Genomic DNA, 22,237 nt, shown 5'->3' with positions numbered 1-22,237 from the left:
GAAACGGGTCGGCCTCATGGTCTTCACTCTTTCAACACGCCTCTCACGAACTGTGATTTGACACCACACCATCACGCCCCTGCCTCTGTCAGCATCTCCAATCACCTTCTTGCTCCTAACTCCAGAGGACCTTCTTAGGCTTTATCTTCCTTGATTTCCCAGGAGCATTAGGGAGACCTGCTCACTTATGGCCAGATTAAGACTTTAGAGTCCCTGACCTCTGAACAGATGATAGAATTCTCCTCTCAAGAATGGACTTAAAAAGATTAGTAAGTCCAACAAAGTTCAACAATGTGCTGATTTCATCCAAGGATGCTTTTTTTTTTTTTTTTTTTTTTTTGGAAATATCATGTTCTTCTTTCAGTATTATTTCCTCATTTTAAGGATACCCAAAAAGCTAGCCTTGCTGGTGGGCTGGAACTCTGTCAGCGTTAGCTGCCTATGGGGTAATCCTGGCGGTCTCTCCTGGGTCTCTCTTGGGCTGCTGAGACCCTTTACAACTTCGGCCCTTCTTCCACCTCCCTGAACACTACTCCTCACGCTTTCCTGCTTCTCCTCTGCTGCTTCACACATTCACATTTTCTACACGTCTGTCCTAGTCCATCGCGTCTGACCCTACACCAGTTGCTGTTTGACCTCAACAACCTCCTTCTGCAGGTGATGCCCAAATTGGTATTTGTAGCTCCAGCCTGTTTACCGAGCTCAGACCCATTGGTTCCACTCCCAGCTGGATATTAGAACCGGTGGTCTCACAGGACTTCAAATGAGGCACATCCCAAACTGAGTTTGTTAACTTCCTCCAAACCTCTCCCTGTCTCAGCGAGAGGCACCCCCACTGCTCTTCCTCTTCTTCCTCATCTTGCAACTGGTCAATCACCAAGTGCTCATGTTTCCACCACGGAAGAGTTTCTGGAGTAGGTTTGCTCCTTCCGACACCATCCCTGGCCCTAGTCTGGTTCAGGTCACGAGCATCTCTCAACCACATTTGGATGTGACAGACTCCAACCAGTCTCCCCATCCCCACCCATGTTTCTTATCCATCCATGCCCCACTTTGGAGTCAGAGCGTGTCCTCTAAAACACCAGCCTTTCTTTATCTATGCTCCCACCTTTAAAGTCCTCTGCCTTCAGAAGAGTCCACCATCCTTCAGGTGGCTCAGAAGGTGGACCCTGGCCAGCCTCTGCCACTTCCCTCCATGACCCCTGTGAGCTTTGCCACACTGAGTTTTGACTTTCTTGCAGCTCCTGAACTGTTCTTTTTCCTTCAAGCCATTCTCTTGGCCTGGGAACACTCATTTCTTTCTGCTTGGTCTGCAGAACTCTGACAGCCTTCAGGTAGCAGTTCAAGCATGGCCTTCTTCAGAAAGCTTTCCCCGAGTGCCACAGACTAGGTCTTACAGAACTTCATGTCCTCCAGTGTTTCCTCTCAGCGTGCATTTGATACTTCTATGTCCTTCCCATGAACTAAGTGCCAGAGGTCAGGTATATCTCATTCCATGTGTAAGCACTAGAAGGTCAGGTGTATTTCATTCCACATGCTTCATGCATTAGGCACTTAAATACTATTTTTACTCTTCTGGAATCAACAAATTAATGAGTCCAAGATATAGAAACTAAGATAAATCAGTGTTTAAGGATATCATTGAAATGGAGCTCTCCATATATGCTGCTTCCCATAATCATGAGATTAGGACTCTCATGCTTTATCCACTGAGCTAGCTACCACAGATTAGTATGTTCCCTGGTATTTTTCCTGTGAAAAAAAGGTTCATTTCCCAAGGATGATTTCTCTAGAGTTTATGTTTCTTCATTCTCAAAACAAACACAAAAACAACAAAAAAACATAATCTATTAAGTGATGAATCAGTGAGTCCTAAATGTCAATTTGGCGAAACCTGGACAGTCGAGGAAATTGGTATTATTTGGTGAGTCTAACCTACGTTAAAACTAGGTAAGTCACTACCTTCTCTCCCCCAACACCCCCAAGATCACGGGGCCCTGAATTATCTCAGGCAGTCAAGTCCTACCGACCCAGTTTCCACTCTCCCTCTCACACTGGCTAGTCCCCTCTGGCGGATGGATTACCTGCCACTGAGCAGCTTGACTGGCCTCGTTGGAGAAGGAACGATGAACTTCAGCTGCCCAGCTTTCAAGGCAACTTGCATCTCCAGGCCTGTCTCATGGAAGAAGTTGGTGTTCATTTGGATCCCGGTCCTTGAAAAGTCTGGGATGACGATGCCCATGTTTGTCACAAACTCCACAGACACAGAGGGCTTTGTCACCAGCCCCATCTGCAACTGTAAATCAGAAAATGACCTGTTCAGCTTCATTAAATACCCATGTCCCTGTGCAGTCAGATCAACCACCCTTCCCCATCCCTGGGCACACATGTCTGGACCACTCACGCCTCAGGAAACATTACTGTGATTTCTTTGGAGGAAGAAAAGCCATGTTGTCAGTTCCCCAGAGCCACACTACACTGATACCAGCACCAGGAAGTGCCTGAGCTGCTTAAAGTTAACGGAATAGGATGAAAAGAGGACAGGAATCAGATTTTCTTGAGAATAGCTTGTTCCTTACTGCTAGGAGCTAGCCAGGTGGAGCCTCCTAGTGGAATGCTAAAGTTTTTTTTATAAAAATGAGGAAGGGGGAGATGAGTCATGAGAAACTGTGGACTCTGAGAAACAATCTGAGGGTTTTGAAGGGGCAGGGGGGTGGGAGGTCAGGGTACCAGGTGGTGGGTATTATGGAGGGCACGGATTGCATGGAGCACCAGGTGTGGTGCATAGACAATGAATTCTGGAACACTGAAAAGAAGTTTAAAAAATAAATAAAAATTTTTGAAAAATGAATAAGGTGATGACAGGGATGATGTACTTCAACTTGAACTACACACATTTTAAAATCATACAAGAAACCGCCGTGGAGGAAATGAACAACCTGAGGAATGAAAAAGTGAACAGGGTCTTACATTGGCTATTTCTAGCTTCATTCCGGCCTTGATTCCAGGAGTGATGACCCCAGAGGAGGAGACTTGCAGTTGTAATCCAAGTCCAGTGGGCAGTTCAAAGGCGTTGTCCATGAAGAGGTAGTGAAGAAACAAGTCATTCACTGAGCCCTTCCTGATGGCCTCTCTAATCTGTAGATCCAAGATGGCAACGACAAGTAAGCCTCATCCAAGTGGGATTTGTGAAAGGCAGTCTCCCACATCTCAGACAGTAACTGTTCTTCTTTATCCAGAAAGGAACAGACTAGCATATTTTGATTAGCTGAGGATTTGATCAAATGCATGATTACTGGTTTCAACAGAATGGGATGTAAGAAATTGCCCTTCCCAGATACCATGTCATTTTGAACTAGTGGTTCAGAGTCACTTAAGAATAGGGCTGGGCCTCAGAGCTTTCTGAGCTTTAAGTAGCCTTGGATGGCAAGGATTAATTCTGGTTATTTGGAGTCTACATGGAAATGAGGGCTTACTGAAGTATAATCTATTATGATAAAACAACTCTTTTAAAAGAATGATTTATTTTAGAGTGGGGGAGGGACAGAGAGAGAGAGACAAGCACACACACTGCTGAACACAGAGCCTGACTCAGGGCTTCATCCTAGGACCCTGAGATCTTGACCCGAAGTGAAACCGAGAGTGGGCTGCTTAACCAACTGAGCCATCCACATACCCCAAAACCATTTTTTTTAAATTGACAAGCTACTGAGATGATGAACATATTAGTATGATTTTTTTTTAAAAAACATTTTTAGAAAATAACTTGAAATCTGGTTTCTTAAAGCCAACATTATTATTTATCAAATACCAGGAGATATATTTACACATTTTTCTCCCTTATGCATAAATTAATAATGATGGAAACTATAACTCATATTTAGATAGTGGATAACAGTTTTTCAAATACTATACAAATGATTTCATAATCATTTGATATAGAGAACTTGTAGCATAGATATAGAGAAACACATATGAACAAATGGATGCCCTCAAAAGATACACCTAATATTATCAAAGGCCTAATTTCTAAATGTTACCAATTCTTTGCAATCCAAGAATCTTCCTTTCTGAAATTCAAAGCAAACTGCTTCCCTGAAGGAAGTATAAGCACCTTCTCTGGTTTGTGGGACAGGATCTTAGGGGTCTGGGAGATCTACAAAGGGCATGGGCTAATCTCATTGCTTGTGATGGCGCCTGGCCTACTTACCATCTGGGGGATACCAGGAAGAGTGTGAACACCATCTAGCAGCAGCTTTCCCAGGAGCTGGATATCATGGAGCCTGACAAAGCCAAGCTCCTCTCCCAAGATGCGGAGGTAGGCTCTGGCTTCTGGGAATTCTTTGGATTTCAAATCTTTGATCAGTTTCTTGACATTGAGCATAATTCCATTGACCATGTCCTGGGATTTTAACAATAAAATGTCTAATGAGATGTCAGCATCGTCACACACCTTTAGAGTCCTCCTGTGGGGCCATCTACTGCAGCCGTGGTGGGTTAGACATAAATACACAGGTGGGGATATAGGGAAGCCACCGAAATCACTCCCGCCTTTTATTGAAAGATAGATAGCTTTACCAAATTGAGATGAAAAAAAAAAAAGAAACTGAGGTCTTATCAGGGATAGGAGGTGTCTCCATGCTGTTGGAAACTTGAATGCAGACATAATAAGAGGGACCTCTGTTCTCCAGGATCCCAGGATTGCTAGGGCTCACCAAGAGTAGAAGATATCTCCTGATTACCCCTTTTTCCTCTGATGAGAGATGAATACCAGGGGTTTCTTGAGAAAATATAGCTGCTATATAAATTGGCCAAAACCTTGAAAAACACCTTATCCTAGATAAGTTCTTCTTAGAGATTAGAAGAACACCATAGACTGATGCTTATACATGAGGGAAAAAAAATAAAAAGAACGACTGACAGACTCCAACAGAGCAAAGGGCCCCAGCCTCACGGGGACATGAGTAAATTAGAAAGTGGAGGTTTGGGCCATCTGTTGGCATCTAGGAGTAAATTATTGCCCTGCTTTTCAAACTGAAATGTACATACAGGTCACCTAGGGAGTGTCATTAAGATGCAGGTTCTGATGCAGTAGATCTCAATGGGGTCTCAGAACCTGCGTTTCTAACAAACCGTGATGTGAGCCAATGACTGAATCAGACTTGGAGTAGCAAAAAACTAAAGAATGAGAAACTCCAGATTATACTATCTATTTTCTACTCCTTAAGTGGGGGCTTATGTTAGCTTCAAAGTAGATTTTGCTCTCGCTATACGAGTAAGAGCCGAAGAAAGCGGTTAATAAGGAAAATAAGAATTCAAAAATTAAAATAATATCTGCTTATTGAACAATCAGTACCAGTCATGCACTCTGCTTAGCATTTTACATACTTTATTTCATTTAGTCTTTAAATAACCCAGTGAGGTATGAATTATTAGCACTCTGGGGATGTAGAAACAGACAGAGTATCAAGCAGTTTTCTCAGGTGTGCACAGTTTGAAAACAGTAAGGTCAGAATTCAAATCCATGCCCCAGAATTTCCACAGGTAATCATCTAATAAGTCTGGCTCCTGGGCACATTGAATCTCTAGGAGGCTTATAACTGCAGAGGACCCTAGTCTTTACTTCCACGGGACTGGTTAATAATAGCCACAATTGTCATTTCAGTTAGATAGCTCCTTGACGACTTCTAGGCTAGGAGGAAAATGTTTTGCATTGAGATCCAAAGCTTTTCTTAATGAAAACATACCTGCTCACGTTTATCATCTTTGGTATAGCCGAAGTGGTCAACTAAGACCTTGGAGACATGATCAGGAACTTGGTTATCAACCCAGTACAAAGCCTTGTTGACACTGTCTGGGAAAAATCCTTGCTTTCCAAAAAGAGCTTCCAATGTTGGCTCAAAACCTTTCCCTTCCAAACCAATCTGAGAAAGAAAATCAGGCAAGAAAATGCCATCAGGTTGCTTTGTTCCATGTCAGCCTCCAATCCCTCTTTAATGTCCATTTAATTAAACAAGTATTTAATGGATACTATGCAGTAGGAGCTGAACTCGGCAACCACAGGAGTTGTCTTCTTTAAATCTTACAAGAATCTTGAAAGGCAGAACTTGTTACTTGTCCTTTTTCCAGAAAAGGCTAAGGTCAGAGAGGATAAGCAATTAAACAAGAGATTCAGATTGGGAATGAATTTGGGGTTTGAACCAGATCAGTCTGATTGCACAGCCCATGTGTTTTGTTGGCTTTGGATCTAAGGGCTTCCCTAAGACATCAACATTTCCCTTAATACTACAGCATCATGCTTCAGGTGACCTTTAGCTAGAAGGCAGGAGGGCGAGGGAGGAGGGAAAGAAGGTGGCCTCAAACTGATGGTAGGAATGAGCTGCTTGATCTTAGCTCCTCCCAGGCTGGCTCATGCCCCACCTTGACTTTCTATTTATGGAGTTGTACCGAACTAGAGAAAGAATGGGAGCTTCTTCTAAGTCTCACACATACCTCAAAGAGATCTCCTGGAGCAAATCCAAAGACAGTGAGGGTTGTTTTCAGCATGCTTTCTTTAGGAAGGTAATTATTTGGATCAAATATGAGATTTCCCTCAATTTTGGCTGAGACAGGGTCAAGTGATGGCAAGGAAACAGACTTGGAAAGCTGATAGTTCCGGGAAAATTTTGAGAAGTCCATGATGGTTGGGAGTTGAGATCCTTTCAGAGCTTCTTCCACTGACTTTTTCAAGCTAGATGGAAACAGGGAGCATATTTTTAGCTTACTCACCATGTTACAAATCCATGTCTCTCTCACCCCAAGGAAATATGGATTGCCGAATGCTACCAAACGATCTGGATTTCATTTGCCCAAGAGCTTGGCTCAGGACTGCTGCATTTTTGTGTGCATGTTGTCCAGAAGAAAGAACACTCCATAAAGGGCAGGCAGTGGGCTTTAGGAATGAGGGGGATGGGAAATTACTCTTTGCCCTTTGTGGCAGATGTGGGAAAGTTACTGTTACTTACTTTTTGATATACAGTTCTTCTGAGTTTAGGATGTTGGCAATGTGGGAAGCCACAAAGTTCTTCACTTGCTCATTCTGTTCCCGTGGAAGAAGCTGGATGATTTGGTTAATATCTGACTGGGAAGGGCCCCTCATCAGCATGAGATAGGCAGCTAGTCGCTTATCCCCTGGAGAGGCATCATTGAGGAAAACTTGAAGAAGGACTTCCCGGACCTGTATCCAAAAAAGGAGACTGTTACCACTGTCCTTTGGTCAGAACACAGAACATGCCTGGCAAACACCAGTGTGGTCTGCTGGTGGTTTACTACATAGAAGTCAAATTTCTTTCTGATAGCTTTTCAAATGCTGGTATGGTATCTTCTCACCAGTGTCCCTCAGAACAACCAGCTCAAGGAAGGGTCTCAGATTAAATGCACGTTACATCCAACTGCATTAACATACTCAAGTTGGGACTTGAGGAAGATCTGCTACTATAAGTGAAAACAAATCTGTTTAACTGTAAGTTATTTCAATGCAGGAATGTAGGTGGGAAGGGAAAGTGAGAGTTTGGAGTGAATAAATAAGGCGTTTTCCAAAGCTCTTATTTATTTCCAAATAAATAAGCGTTTTGCACCCAATTTGGGAAGATGGTGGAAATTAAGCATGTTCATGTTTTCCTAAGGTGAGAGTGATGGTTGATCTGGAAGGGGGACAGCATGTAACTAAAATCTCATATTCTGAGGCTAGAGTAGGACTGTGGTCTCTTATTTCTGTCTTGTCCACATACTGCTAGGCAGTCAAGAGGCTTGTTGAAATTGGCAATTAGAAAGCAGTAGAATGATGAGATTTAGAATCTCTTTCCAAGTCCTTGTTAATCTGACTAAAGTTTTTACACTCGGACTTCCTCTGTGGACTTCACCTCATCATTAAGCTCCATTTTCCGCAAGGCCTGGATGGCAGCCTTCTGAATCAGCAGGGATGGCTCGGTACTTTTGATACACTTCAGGACTGAAGACCTGAGTCTTGGGGTTACTGTCTCCATGGTTCTGCCAATATTTCCAATGACCTGTATTGAAAAGAAACAAGGGAAAGTCAGGTGCAGAAGGAGAAGTAGGGGGTGTTCATGAAATTGCTTCTGAAACAATGCATGTCCTACAAAAGGCTGAAAGTACCCTCAGAATCAAGTAGGTGTGATCTTGGTTCCCAGTGCAGTCATCACGAATCTGTTCCAACAGGTAATCAGCAACATCCAGTAGGTCCTGAGTCACCAAGGGGTTAGCCTTATGATAGCTGCAGAATGAGAGTTAGGACTTAGCAAGCACAGCCAAGTTTATTTAAGATACAAACTTGTGTGTGAATATTTCTTATTTCAAGTCTTTGCTCTCAACATAGCTAGTGGAAAAAACAAGAGTACGCAAGAGAGTCTGAAAGTGGAAGGTGGGGTATAATCTTAGTACAGAGATGTGGGGGTCTTCCTCAGCTCCCACTAGGAGAAGCAGTGTGAAACTCACTTGTTGACTGTGTGACTCAGAGCATATAGAGTGGCCCGGCTCTGCTGCTCCTTTGCTGTGCTGAAGATCTCCTGCAGTCTCTCTGCTGAGGGCTCTGGCATCAGGGCTATCAGGTAAGTCACTGCATCTATCAGGAGGGGGTTGGCCTTTTCACTTCTCAGCCACTGGAGGATGTGAGTATAACACTGGGGCTGTCCACACTGAATCAAGGCTTGTAAGGTGATGGGGCTGAGAAGGAAAGAACAGAGAAGGTTACAGAGATCACCTTCAGGCAGCTCCAATATCCTTGGCCCATGATTTCTGAGATTCGCTCTCCAAATCTGACCATCTCCCAAAATCCAACACAGATCCCAGGAAGCAGGAAGCCTTCTCTACAAGCACTGTCCACTGGAGAAGCACCACGGAGGAAAGGCTCAAGAAGGACCCCAGAGGGACCCCAGAGCCCAAAGAGGATGGTTATCACTGCCTTTCATTCAGAACATAGACCGTGCCAGACAAGCACTGGCATGGCCTCATTTCGGTCCTTAGTCCTTCCTCTGGTCTTCCCAACAGTTAGAACCAGTGCCTTAAAGTATGGAGAAATCACAGTATCACTTTGTTTGCCTAGTTCTCTCTCCACTAGTGTAGGCTTCCGGAGGGCACAGACTTCTTTTCCTCCCCAACTTTCCAAGGTACTCACAATAGAATGAGGAACTAGAAGTTACCCATCAAAAGGTGGGAAACATTGCTCTCCCATTTTGACACAGAAATGCCTATCTGCCTTGAATGCAGCATGGGAGTGTGTGTGTGTGTGTGTGTGTGTCCGTCCCATAGAACTCTAAGCACATTAGCTGATATTTCTCTATCCAGCAAACATTAATTGATTAATTAATAGTGGAATTATTGGATTGATATTTCAGTGGCCTCTGAGATTTTCTGCTTGGCCAAGGTTTGAAAGTTTAGCCCCCTACCACAGGTCATACAAAATATATGGCTACCACCATTAAAGAAATACCTGGACACCTCGATCAGCTTTGGCAAGACGGATGTGAAGGCCTCCTTGTTGAGACTTCTCAGTTCAGTAATGAGTTTCCTGAAGAGGTTAGCTCTCTGGGCATTCTGCTCGGAGACATGCAATGTCTGCAGCTCCTGGATAGTCTTCACAATGGCCTCAGCCTGCTGTGGGGGTGGTGTGGACTTGGTGCGCTCAAAGGCAAGACCCACCACTTCAGTGCCTGGAAAGGGGGGGGGGTGTCAAAGGGGTTCTTGCTTACCTCTACATTTCAACTGATTCCTGGTCTACTGAAAATTGGAAATTAGGGAGGTACAGCAAAGAGGAAAAGAAAACTATCCTATACTCAATACTTGTTATGTATCTGGCTCTGTGCTTGGTGTTCGACTTCAGTGTTTTTACTGACTCATCACACTGTCCTATGGGTTCATTATTATTCTTCAATTTAAAGATAAGGGAACTGAGACCCAGAGATGAGCAACTCTCCTTGCCTAAGACCTCTCTGAGTATAAGGGGCAGAGCTGCAACTGAATCCAGGCTTATCTGAATTTGATCAGATTACCTCTCTGCTGGAAGGAACTAGACAAGACTGTAGCAGCCACTGACATGACTATGGCTGAGGCTAGACCCATTGATGCTTACCTGCCCTTTTTTCCAATGGGATCTATAAGAAGCTGATGGGGGAAAACGCTTCTGTGTCTCTTTCATCACCCTGCCCTGACCTATGCCAGGATGGGAGTTAATGTGGAAAATGTGGGGTTCATGGGGGAAATGTGATGCAATGGAAAGAGCCCTGGCTTCAATTAGACCCGAGGGCTGATTCTGCACTACCAATATTTGGAGACCTTGGATATATCACAAGCCTCTCCAAGTTTCATTTCACCCTCTGTAGAATGGGTATAAAAACACACACGGCTACCACCTGACATCACAGGTTGCATATGAGGGAACAATGAGGGAATGCACAAGACTGATTTAAATATAAGACAAATGCAGGGTTAGGGTTAGACTAGAGATTGCTACGGTTTTTTTCCTGCTCTAAAGACTAATTCCTGACTCCGAAGGGCCTCTCCCACTTGCCCCACCTCATCCAGGTCCCAGGCTTATTTCAGAGTGTAGGAGGTTGTCAGACCTACCAAAGGTAGACTTAGGAGGCCAATTTCCTTTTTATGAAAACCGAGGTAGCTTTGGGATACTTCTCCTTTTCGTTTATTGCGTTGGCACTTAACATTTTGAAGGGGATATGCTTTCTCACTAGAGGAGCCCATACCCAGAACGTCAAACCCCACTGGACTCACCGGTCAGCAGGCATCTCCTAGCCATAATACATGCTATGTTTTGGGCAGATTTCCAGGTCCCGGCAACAATATACATATAAAATCTTACCTTCCTCAAAGAAGCGGCTGTTGATCTTAGGTGTATCTTCAAGTTTCAAAGTTTGTGTAACTTGTGCATTCATCCCATACTGACTCCTGGTAACAAAGGAAGCACATCATGTCATGGATAGCCAGTTCCCTAGAGAGTACTATTCTTTTCATGTTGAATGTTTCCCTCTCTACTTCTACCCAAATCCTGCCTACCTTTCAAACCATTGAATCCAGCCTCTTGACCTCCTTCCCTGCCAATGAACACCCTCCACCTCCTCCTGGTCATGCTACCTGCCCTTCCATTAGAGGGACATCTGTAACTTACCCCTTTCACTACTCTGGAGTCCCCAGAGGGTAGGGACTAACACTGTGCCTTGAAACTCCTGTGTCTCTCCCTCAGAACAATGCCAAGAATAGAGCAATTAATCAGTAAACACTAGTTGATGTCTCAGGTTTCAAAATGGATTGGGATATACCAGTCTCTGGTCCCAATCCCAAATCTTTGATAAAGCCTTTTTAACCAGGGCAGCCTGCAATGATCCTTGGTTTTTCCTGATCCATAACCCTTAGAGTCTGGGTCTAAGATATCTTTTGTTGGTCTCAAACTGTTTTGTATACCTAAGATTTTCTTGCTTAATTATCTGTTAGCTTGAAAAGAGAGATGGGGTTGGGCTCTGCTTTGTACCTCCTCACAGTCTCCTCCAAACACAGCCTTGCTCGGAACAGGGTACTGAGAAGCACTCGTCTCCCGTCAACCCATAAATAATGAATCAGGGTGCAGAAGGTGACCTACTTGGAGGATAAAGGCAGGAACAGGTGTTGCTCCCTGCAGATGGCTTCCGACACATGCTTCTTCTTGGGGTCCAAAGTGTACTGGCAGGACTGGTTACTGCTAATCAGAGTTGAGAAGGGGTGGAGCTGTAAATGAGATTAGAAAAAACGTGTTTATCAGCCTCTGGGGATTGAACCTGATTCTTCTGCCATGGGCATTTAACTTCAAGGAAGATGGGAGATGGGAGTTCTGCCCCACTAGATAAACTCAGTTAAAGAAGGAAACTTGGTACTTGGCATGTAGACAAAGGGATGCAATAACTCAGTATACCCAAAGCGGAGTCAAGCTGTAGACTCTTCTTATTCCACCCCAATGAACATCTCATCCTGCACAAAGTATATCTAACCAGGTATTATACACCTACCCACCCACCACACATTAACACTTCACACTGCTTCTTAAGTTTTCTTTGCCTAGAAGCCTGTCCTTATGTCTTAGGTCTCTCACATCCTTTGTATCTTACAGGTTCATGCTCCACATCCCCCATAAATCTTTGAGGCTAGACTGATGGATACCCGCCCACCATTCCCTCTAAGCAGATCTACCACCAAATTTTCCCATTGAACTATGTAAATAGTGCTTTCTCCTTCCTGGTCAGGGTTAGGATTGCTTGTCTGCACTGGTCAGTTTATAACTTTATCTAGTATGCCATTTATTGTCCTTTTTGGCATGCGTAGGAACCTTGTTCCTGGATTAGACTGTAAGTACAAAGGAAAGGCCCATGGTTCATTTGCTACTGTCTCTGACCTTCAGTTCTGCCCAGAGTGGGGCTAAGCATACAGCCAGTTCTCAGAAAAGACACACAAGCCAGTGCCTTGGCTTCTTCTTAATATGACCCTTGTGGCTGTCAGACATCATATATTCAGCCTCAAGGACAATGACCAGGAACATTGCCAAGCATGGCAGTGATTGCTCATGTCCTTCCTGTTTATTGAGATAAGCTGTGATTTATGTCCCAGAAGATTACAAGGCACTGGGTAAGCTCTGGTAATATGGTGCTTAGTGATCCCTGTTGAGGTGACAGGAGAGAAGGCTAATACTAAGAGGCTGGCCTAGGCAGGGGGCAGAGAGGCCAGGCATTGAGCAGGGTCATACATGGGACGAAAGGATAGGACACTGGAATGCTCTTGGTAATGTCACTTCATAGGAGTGAGGGAAAGGAGGGCAGAAAACAGGTCCTGGGACTTCCTCAGAGGTTGGATGCCTGGAGCTGGGGACATCCAGTCCTCTTGTAGGAAACAGCAGTAGATGGCTTTGCTATCCTCCATTAAGCTCTAGAACCTTTTCAGGGATGGACAGTCATTACTCTCCAGGGATGGTGGATGGTTCGGTGTCAGTAACAGAAAGACAGCAAGAAGGTCAGAGCTCTGGACTGGGAAGTCAGGAACCTGACTCTGGTCTTGGTTCAATTAATAACAGGTCACGTGGCCTTGGGCAGTCCTTTCCTGTCGTCAGTTTCCTGCTATAGTCTAGACGAAAATGAGTCTGGGTTGATTCTTCCCTAAAATTCTTACCAGCTCTAACATTCCAGAATTTTAAGACTCAAGAGGACAGTGTTCATTGCAAGGAGCGACGTGGATGTGAAACTTACCATGCCTTTGATCAAAGCAAGTGGGCTAACTCCTGTGCTAACGGCCTTGAAGTGATCACACTTCTCCAGGTTCCTTTCAATGGATATTTCTGTTGCCACATTTGCCTTCTTTGTTTTAACAGTTAAGTCACTGGAACAGTTTCCATACACAGTATCCTATGGGAGTAGAAGATACAACAGGTGTATTCAATGTGGGAAAAACAGCTCTGGATGCTTTAGAGGGGCTAGGAAAGGAGCCTGGGAGAAAAGGCAGGAGCACCATGGATTGGGAAAGGATTTTCTTCCTCCTAGGCTGACAGTGGGCATTGCTGCTACTCCAGAGCTAGACTGAGAAAGCCATGAAGGGTGGTTCTGGTTCTGAGGCACATTCGCCTGGCCACCTAGTTCCCAGCAGACTCTGACTACATTCTGTGCTCTCAGAGGATTTTCTCTATTGCTTCCTTACAGCAAGGATTCCAGTCTGCCTGGTGCTCAGTGTGTCTTGGTTCTCTCCACAGATCCCGAGCATATTACGAAAGGTCTCTGCAGGACACATCTATGTCTTCTCCAAGTGGAGCAGAGTATAGAACTTAGAACATAGTAAGGGCTCAAAAATGTTCATGGGATTCAACTAAATTGAATTCTCTCTTGGATCAAAACTTCAAATTCTTGAGAGAGGCTAGCAACAGATTCCATTATTTTCTGGGTTTAAAATACACAGAGCTTTACTGTGTTATATCTTGTGGGGACACAAAAAATCAAACAGAAGAGTATGGTGGTCAGGACTCCTCAAATACTGCTTTAAAATTAGGCTCTTTTCTCTATCTGCTCAGAAGGGAATCCATCAGTGAGCCCAGGGGACAGGAAGAGCCCTGGGTACCAGCACTTCTCACCAGTACAGGGCCTCCTGGGCGTAGCTAGTCATGTGGCTAAGTCAATAATCCACTTTATATACAGAGTGGGACCCAGCTCAAATTTGTGAAGATGAGTTCAAAGGGCATGGTTATCAATTTTCTGCATTCTCACCAGAAACAACTCTTGTTTATCAGCTTCTGTCTCCAGGGGAACCAGGAGGGCAGAGATGATGCCTCTCTTGATGTTCAGGATATGTGTAGACTCTTCCTTCTCTGGGTAAAGTAAAACTTGCTTCCCTTCAGGAATGGCCAGCCTGAGCTCGTGCCTGTTTCAGAGAGAGTGAGGTCACAGACGTGTCCTTTTTCCGCTGTAAGCCTGTTGGATGTAAGCTAGGTAGCTTTGCATCTCCTTTTACTTACTGTTTTTTTTTCCCCATCTTTTCTTTATAAGTGTACATTTTTCAAAAAAGTGTACAAATATGTGTATGTTTTTTGTATTCTTTGACTTCTTTACCTGCTTTTCTTGCCTTATGCATCCTCACTCTGTTTTCTACCCACACCAGTCTCTGCTGTCATGTTCCTTACAGAATAACTCACTGGGTTTTCCACTTCTCTCTCCACACTCAGACACTCCTATCTAGAGGTGTGGGGTGGAAACATTCACGCATAAAGATTTTTTCATTGCTTCTTTTACATAGACGACACAATGTTTTCACATTTCCCCCCATCTTTCTTTTCTCAATTATATGCCACAGAAATCCTTTGACTCCATTGGTACAGGTCTGACAGATTTTTTTTTTTTTAAGCTATAGAACTTTCTCATTTTATGGTTATATATAATTGATTCAGACATTCCCTCTATTTGATGGGATTCACTTTCTTTCTGGATTTTTCCCTCCCACATGAACAACACTGAAATAAACATGCTTATGCATATTATCTTCACACATTACTGCTCTTCTCTTCATGGGCGAGAGTCCCAGCCTTTTGAAATTGCTATGTCAGAGGTAGTAAGTTTTTAATTATAACAGATATTGACTATTGGCTCTCATTTCCACCAGCAATGTTCACTTCTCCTCAGAGGTCACCAGCAACAGGCCCTTGGTTGCTTTATATTTTGGTAATCGTATGGGCATAATGTGATAAATATATTGCTGTTACGTTAATTACACTTCCTGACTAACAGTGAATTTGAACCTCTTTTCATACATTTGTTGGGTCATCACTCTTTAATAAGCCTTGAGACCATGTCTGAAGCCCATATCAACTATGGTCTTAGGGACTTCCCTTCGGGGACTTCCTTTTGGAAATTCAGGGCTGCACCTGCTCTGGGTAGGTCATAATCAGGAGAAGGAGACCAGGCACATTTTCCATAGCTCAACATCTTTGCAGAAAGTTCCAGATACTGCAGTGTAGGCTTGGGAAGCCGGTAATAGTCAAGAGCAGGAGTCCCTTTAGTTTGGAGAAGGTAAAACCCAAAAGGAAACTACTAGTCCCTCCTGTCACTGATCCCTGTGCTGCAGACATATTCAGGTCTTGGATAAAATATTGGCAACAGACAGAAGCATGAAGGCTTACTCAGCAGAGAAAGGACTGGCTTTCATGTCTAATGTTTAACAAATCGAAAAGATGGGTGGGGAGTTTCTGATGCCCCCAGACCAAAAAACCTATAACTGTCTGTATTTGCACACACTTAGGACACTACCAACTGTGATCTGGACTCCAGGCAGGGGTGATGTTCACAATATTTACAACAGGAGCGATACAGACATAGATCAATCAGAAGACAGGCTAGCTGCAAACACCAGGGTGGCCTGGTCACTATGCTTGGGCAGAACTACAGTCTTGGGCAGGGCAGGGCAGTGAGGGGCGGGGGGTACTTGGCATTCTCTGCACTTGCTGAGGCTGAGCCTTGCTGCCCCCTGTGGAATAGACCCTGCACCACACCAAGTCCTGCTGGACCTTCCCTGAAGACCACGGGGCTACGGGTCTTGTTTAATTCTTTAAACAAGAATTCACCTGTTTAAACAAACCATCTCACCTTTATTGTCTCAAGGAGATTTAAAGCATGGGAGTTTTTAGAAACACATTTAAATGATAATTAGGGGCACTTCGCTAGGGGAGGGTAAATAATGTTTACCTCTTGCTGATTCTTGGGACAACTTAGCAATTCCCTGATCCACAGTGAATACAGAATGAAATGTTTGTCCTCACACACAGGCCTCACATAAAACACAAGCATTCATCCCTCCCTGGATACACACACACACACACACATGTGCACACACACACACGAATGCACACACACACATATCCACAACACATCCAGCAAATCTCAGAGCTCAGAAGTTCAGACAGGCCCCTGCCTTACCTGGACATGGCAGCAGCAAAATCCTCCGAGTTCTCAGTCTTCTGCAGTGAGGGCCTGCCCTTAGGGTTGAAGCCAGACCCTTCCTTCAGGGTGCACTGGCTTGTCCTGAGGATAAAGCTGCAGAGTTGGGGGACCTCCAGCTCAACCTGAGAAGGGTAGTAAGCAGCATCAAGAACATGAGACCATTCACAGCCCAGGGCTTACTCTCTAATCAGGACACAGAGGAAAATACTGTTGGGGACCCCTGGTTAGAGGGAATACAGTCTAAGAGCTAGAGGAAGAACAAAGAAGCAGAAAGAAAGCCATCATTGGTTTCAACGGCAAATGTTTCCTTAATGTCATCAAAAAAACCAAGCAACCTAACTGTTCATATCTCTTGGGGCCTATTCAGAACTTCATGTACTGCCAGAGTACATGAGATCTGTAAGGGTTATTTGGCACTGTTCAAGAACTTTCTGCAGTGATTGAAATGTTCTGATAGGAGAGCTGCTGGCCATGGGCACTTGAAATGTGGCTGGTATAACTAAGAAGTTTAAGTTTTACTCAATTTAAACAGCCATATGTGGCCAATGGCCACCTTATAAGACAACACAGACTATGGGGCCCTAGAAAGAAGAGGTCTGTTTTCCAACTTGACTTCTCTTTCCCACATGGCCCCTAATAGTGACCCTTAGATCCATTCCATGTGAACACAGACATGAATACAATCATTTCAGCGATAGATATAAGTTTTGAAAAGATTGTTTCGCTCCGAGTCTAAAAACTGTACTCTAGAATGCTTTCCTGAGATGCCCCTCTCCTTTGGCTTACCCCCTGGGCTTCTCTCTTCATGTTAAATTTACCATGCTGCAATGCTAATATTCTAGATCACGTATTCCAGTTACATCTTAGAAGCTAATGGAATAATAAATCTGGTTGGCAAAATTTTTTTGCAGCAGAAAACTCAGCAGAGTGGCTGACTTTCAAACCCAGAGACAGTCCCTCACTTTGTGATTAACGGCAGTCCTAGCGTGAGCGGGTCTGCTAGGACAGGAGCCCTGGGTTCCTCCAGTGGCTCTTCCTGTCTCCTCATACCTTGCAATTGATCCTGGTGGCACTCCTTGAATCAGCGGCCGTGGGGACACCGGTGGAACTCTCAGCCTCATAGCTGTATACGTACTTCCTGAGGTGCTTGAAGCGAGTTGCACCTTCTAACATGGGGAGAAATAGGTCAGCAACATAGTAGATAATTCCCCCCAAGAGTAGTCTACTGGGAAAAGAGAGGTCGTGGCAAAGATCGTAAAAAATGGTAATTAAACTCAAATTATTTTTAATTGACTTTGCATTATTTTGAATTTCCCTTTACAGATTTAACTTCCCCACTATGTTTTGTTGAGGATACTGCTTAAATTTGCCAGTAGTTTCTGAATGTATTATCTGAGGGGAGTGTTAAACAATGGGGCTGAGAAAGTCTGTAAGAGAGACTGGGGAATTAAGAATCAGCAACATAAAGCAAATAGCTCTAATGCCTTTTCAGCTTGAAAATTCCTGAGGCAAAGTTCATTAAGTCTCAGGGATCTCTGACGGTATTAAGAATTCTGGAGTTTTCCACTGTGAGAGGAATTGGCTGAACAATTTGAGGAAAAGAGCATTTGGGGCACGAACACCAGGGCAGTGATGCCAGGTGGCCACAAGATGGCAGTGCTGTCCCATCAGAGGCCAGCCTCTCGCTCGGCCAAGGGCGCTGGGTACCACCTGGAGGCCAGCTCCTTTGATCCCTGGAGGTCAGGTAAATAGGAAGGAGTGGGGGTCTGGATTTCTCCACAAAGGTTAAAGTCAGCATTTCCTCACCCTCAGGTGCTTCGAATCAATGATTAGCCACTGATAAACAGACGGTGATGGGACTCGGTAGAGTGCCCCCGGGCCCAGAGAGTGACAGTCCCTGCCCCAGGCCAAGCGCTTGGGACAGAGTAGAAATGCAGGCAGAAGGAGTTGAGATCCCTTGGAGGAGGGCAGAGTCCCACGGAACTGGCTTCTTGGGGCTCAGAGCCGTGCACACCCATCATAGCATCCCAGCATCTTAGCGAGCTGAGGTGCAGAAGGAGGGGCTGGGGGCTGGGGGCGCCCTTCCCCGCCCAGTGGGGAAAAGCCTTACTTGGGCAGCTGGGGCTGGCGTTTTCCAGCACCTCGTCCTCTGTAAGAAAAGGAGAAAGACAGCGCTGGGTTTTCTCCCCTCTTCCAGGGGGCCCCGGGTCTCCCGGGCAGGGGGCCCGCTGGCGTCGTTGGAGAGAAGCAGGTTCTGGAGAACCCTCTCCCCGGCCTGCGCTCTCCCCGCCCCCCAACTGCGTTGTACGTGGACGAGCCACCGCCGGTCCGGGTCCCCGGCCCCCCCAACCCCTCTTCCCGGGACCCAGGCCCCCGCGGCCCCCAGGCCGGGCCGCCCCACTCACGCGCCCCGGCGCCGGCGACCGCCAGCAGCAGCAGCAGCCCCGGCAGCAGCGCGGGCCTCGGACGGCCCATGGCGACGGGGCGGGCGGCTCCCTCGCTGCGCCTCGTGTCGCCTGGCTGGCCGGCTGGCTCCTCAGGGACGGGCACCCGCAGGCCGCCGCCCCGCACTGAGGAGGGAATGCGCGGCCGGCGCCCGCGCCCCATTTATACCAGGTCGCCCGCCCAGGCCGCAGCGCCCCGGCGAATTGCAACAGGTCCAAAGGGCAGCCAGCCGGGCCTGTTTGCTTTTGCACACCAGTCTCCGCAGCCTCTGAGCGCCAGCAGGGGCCGGCCAGGGGCTGAGGCCAGGCGCAGCGGGCAGCCCCTCTGCGCTCCTCTCCTCGGGCCTGTTTAGAACGGGGCCCTGGGAGGTGGGGTTGGGGGAACTTGGACCCTGCCCCGCCGCCCACCCAGCAGTGCCTTCGGGAGATGACCAGGCACCTGGACAAAACCCACCCCAGCTCCCTGCTCTGACTTTGTAGCCATTTCCAGAACTAGTCCTCAATGGCCTCTTGGTTGAGACATTTTCCTTTCTGTCCCGTTTTCGCCAAAACAGTGACTTTGTTTTCACCAAAACTTTGGACTTTGTGGTGGCCGGGTGCCCCTACTCTTGATAGGTACCTGTGGCTGTGGGTCACCTGCCTGGGGTTCAGCCCACCAGGAGGGAGCAGAGGGAAAGGGGCAGGAGGCCTGGTGAGTGACTGACCCAGTGTCCTGAGGGACCTAGTCCCAGTCCCAGCAAGAGTCCAAGGGTCCAAATCTTCAAGAAATCCCACTGAGGTGCCCCCTCCATCTTCTTGGGAAACTGGGTAGAGGGGGGTTTTCCCCTGCATGCACCAGCTCCTGGGTTTCCTCCAGGGATGGGGAGGCCAGCGGGGAGAAACCGAGTGGCGGATGAAGACAGCATGTTCCTTGGAAACACCCCAGAGCCTCCTCCACAAATCCTTCCCTTCTTCCTCCAGGAGACATTTAACAAGGTGCCTCCTTTCGCAGCTGTAGGGAATCCACACAGCATGGATATTTCAGCTGCGCGCGGACTTTATCCACCCAGGAGCCGAGCTCAGGTATGACAGAAGGGATGAACCGACACGGGAGACTGGCCTGTCCACAAGGCACCTCCAAGTCCACTTGGTGAACAGATGCAGAGACGGGAAACTGCCGGAGGGCCCTGAAGGTAGGCTGTGAGGAGCGCTAAGCTGGGTGGGGAGTAAGGGCTGGAGGAGTGCAGGGCAGGGGCTGGGGCAAGGACCCGGAGCCAGGGACTACCAGATACACGATCGCCTGTTGCATGAGCCAGTGCTTACTAGTCACAAGTAGGTGCCTCTGTATCCAGATGGAATAAACGACCTGTGAAAGGTTGCAGTCTTCTGGTGGTGAGAAGGGTAGTTCCAGAAGGGTTCCTAAACAAACAAACAAACAAAAAACGAAAGAAAGGTTCCTTCCGTGCTCTCAGGGGAGATGCACACTACAACATAGGCCTTGTTCCTGGCACTTGTTTCCACATTTCTCCTTATAGGTGTATAGTGGTCTTTAGCCAGGAACTCCTTGGGCCTCGGAACTCCCTGCTGTGACCAGCGGGTTTTGCATTCACGCTGTATTAAAGGTGTTATTAGGCTGATGGTACCTGAGCCACTGAATTGTGGAAGGTCTGGAAGAAGTATCCGCCCCCCACATCATTTCTCTGAGCATTTTATTAGAATGATTTTATGACTGACTTTCCATCGGAGGAGCTGATGTTCGTATTTTTGGAAACGCATGTTCACTTTAAAGAGAATGGGTGAGATTTCATTTCTTTTGATGGCTGCATAATATTCCATTGTGTATATATACCACATCTTCTTGATCCATTCATCTGTTGATGGACATCTAGGTTCTTTCCATAGTTTGGCTATTGTGGACATTGCTGCTATAAACATTCAGGTGCATGTGTCCCTTTGGATCACTACATTTGTATCTTTAGGGTAAATACCCAATAGTGCAATTGCTGATTCACAGACCTGTACCCCTGGGGATAAAAATATATGTTTATAAAAAATAAAAAATTAAAAAAAAAAAGAAATACATTTTTTAAAATAACATATTTTTTGGCAAATAAAAAAAAAAAAGAGAATGGGTGAAAAATTTAGGTAGGAAGAACCAAATGGAAATGATGAATGAGGTCTCATCTCAGTACCATTGTCTGTGTCAGCAGAGAACATAATTGTTGTGATTGGGGAATCAAAAATGAATCTGATAACTTGGATGTTGGGAAAATTTGTGGGGTGTTTGGATGCTTCTGAGCTGTCACCCTCTCTAAAGGAGAAAACCCAAGACAAGCAAATATGGGGGTTAGCTTCTGTTTCCCTCATTTTCTCTAGAGAGTCACCCTGTGCTGGACTCCATCCTCTGACGGGGCCCAGGACACAAGCACCATGGAGCAAACGTTGAATCGTTGAGTTGACCTGAGTATGTCCACAGAAATACTGTGAGGATTAATATATGGACTTTTCTTAAATTATGACTCTACTTAGACCCTTTGTCAAAAGCTATTGGAAAACATTAGCATTGTTTGTGACCACAGGCATCCCCTTCATCTTTTTCCTTTGAGTAAAACATTTCTCAGTTCCCTCTCCTCAGCAAGTTCTAAGTTTCAAAGGATATCAACTAGTTTCCATAGAGACATTAAATAGAATTAAGATTCAGGAAATCTTATGGTATAAGCTACTCATTGAGCAGAAAACATACTGGTCCAGAGAGGTCAGCTGATGTAAAGGAAACCAGTGTGAGTATTAGACTCAGGAAGACCAGAGATTGAGTCCTGGCTTTCTTGGGAAGTTTATAACCTTGAGCAAGTGACTCTACCCTCCTAAGCCTCTGTGTAGTCATCCCTAAAATAGGATTAAAATTATCTACCTTCCTCCTAGCTATTTTTGTGAAAATTAAATGAAACAGTTATGTAAGTAATTGCACTGATAGCATGATATCTGGCCAAAAAAAAAAATAAAATAAAATAAAGAGAGAGAGAAAGAGAGAGAGAAGAAAGAAAAGTAACTTACTATGTGTGTATCAGAGCGGAAGTATCTTTGTAGCATACCTACTGAACTAGTTAACCCTGCTGTGTAAGAAGCAGAGATGAATAGAACAAAAATAGGAAATCTGGGTTGAGGAAAAGCCAAAGCAGAACAGGGCATGCAGGAGGGTTAGGCATAGCTGTCCTCTTGTCTCTTTCTTTTTTTATTATGTTCCGTTAGTCAGCGTATAGCACATCATTAGTTTTTGACGTAGTGTTTGACAACTCATTAGTTACATATACC

At 45.5% G+C, this 22,237-nt stretch overlaps 1 protein-coding gene across 1 annotated transcript in view; it reads right to left on the bottom strand.

Annotated features, from left to right (window-relative positions):
• APOB (apolipoprotein B) overlaps nt 1-19,085 on the bottom strand; it is a 37,430-nt gene extending 18,345 nt beyond the window's left edge. Inside the window, exons 1-18 of the mRNA XM_004745883.2 lie at nt 18,908-19,085; nt 18,613-18,651; nt 17,553-17,668; nt 16,479-16,624; nt 14,280-14,433; nt 13,275-13,430; nt 11,645-11,769; nt 10,871-10,956; nt 9,488-9,707; nt 8,494-8,721; nt 8,155-8,272; nt 7,902-8,048; nt 7,005-7,216; nt 6,493-6,730; nt 5,748-5,924; nt 4,211-4,402; nt 2,971-3,138; nt 2,085-2,296 (exon numbers count right to left, since the gene is read on the bottom strand). Of these exons, the coding sequence (XP_004745940.1) occupies nt 2,085-2,296; nt 2,971-3,138; nt 4,211-4,402; nt 5,748-5,924; nt 6,493-6,730; nt 7,005-7,216; nt 7,902-8,048; nt 8,155-8,272; nt 8,494-8,721; nt 9,488-9,707; nt 10,871-10,956; nt 11,645-11,769; nt 13,275-13,430; nt 14,280-14,433; nt 16,479-16,624; nt 17,553-17,668; nt 18,613-18,651; nt 18,908-18,977 (2,804 nt within the window). The 5' untranslated portion in view covers nt 18,978-19,085. The remainder of the gene's footprint in view (nt 1-2,084; nt 2,297-2,970; nt 3,139-4,210; nt 4,403-5,747; nt 5,925-6,492; nt 6,731-7,004; nt 7,217-7,901; nt 8,049-8,154; nt 8,273-8,493; nt 8,722-9,487; nt 9,708-10,870; nt 10,957-11,644; nt 11,770-13,274; nt 13,431-14,279; nt 14,434-16,478; nt 16,625-17,552; nt 17,669-18,612; nt 18,652-18,907) is intronic.
• Between the last annotated feature and the right edge of the window lie 3,152 nt (nt 19,086-22,237).

The sequence above is a fragment of the Mustela putorius genome, unplaced genomic scaffold (assembly GCF_011764305.1).
Source record: "Mustela putorius furo isolate JIRA1106 unplaced genomic scaffold, ASM1176430v1.1 tig00537284_pilon_pilon_pilon, whole genome shotgun sequence".
Lineage (NCBI taxonomy): Eukaryota > Metazoa > Chordata > Mammalia > Carnivora > Mustelidae > Mustela > Mustela putorius.
This window is presented reverse-complemented; position numbering and strand designations above follow the sequence as displayed.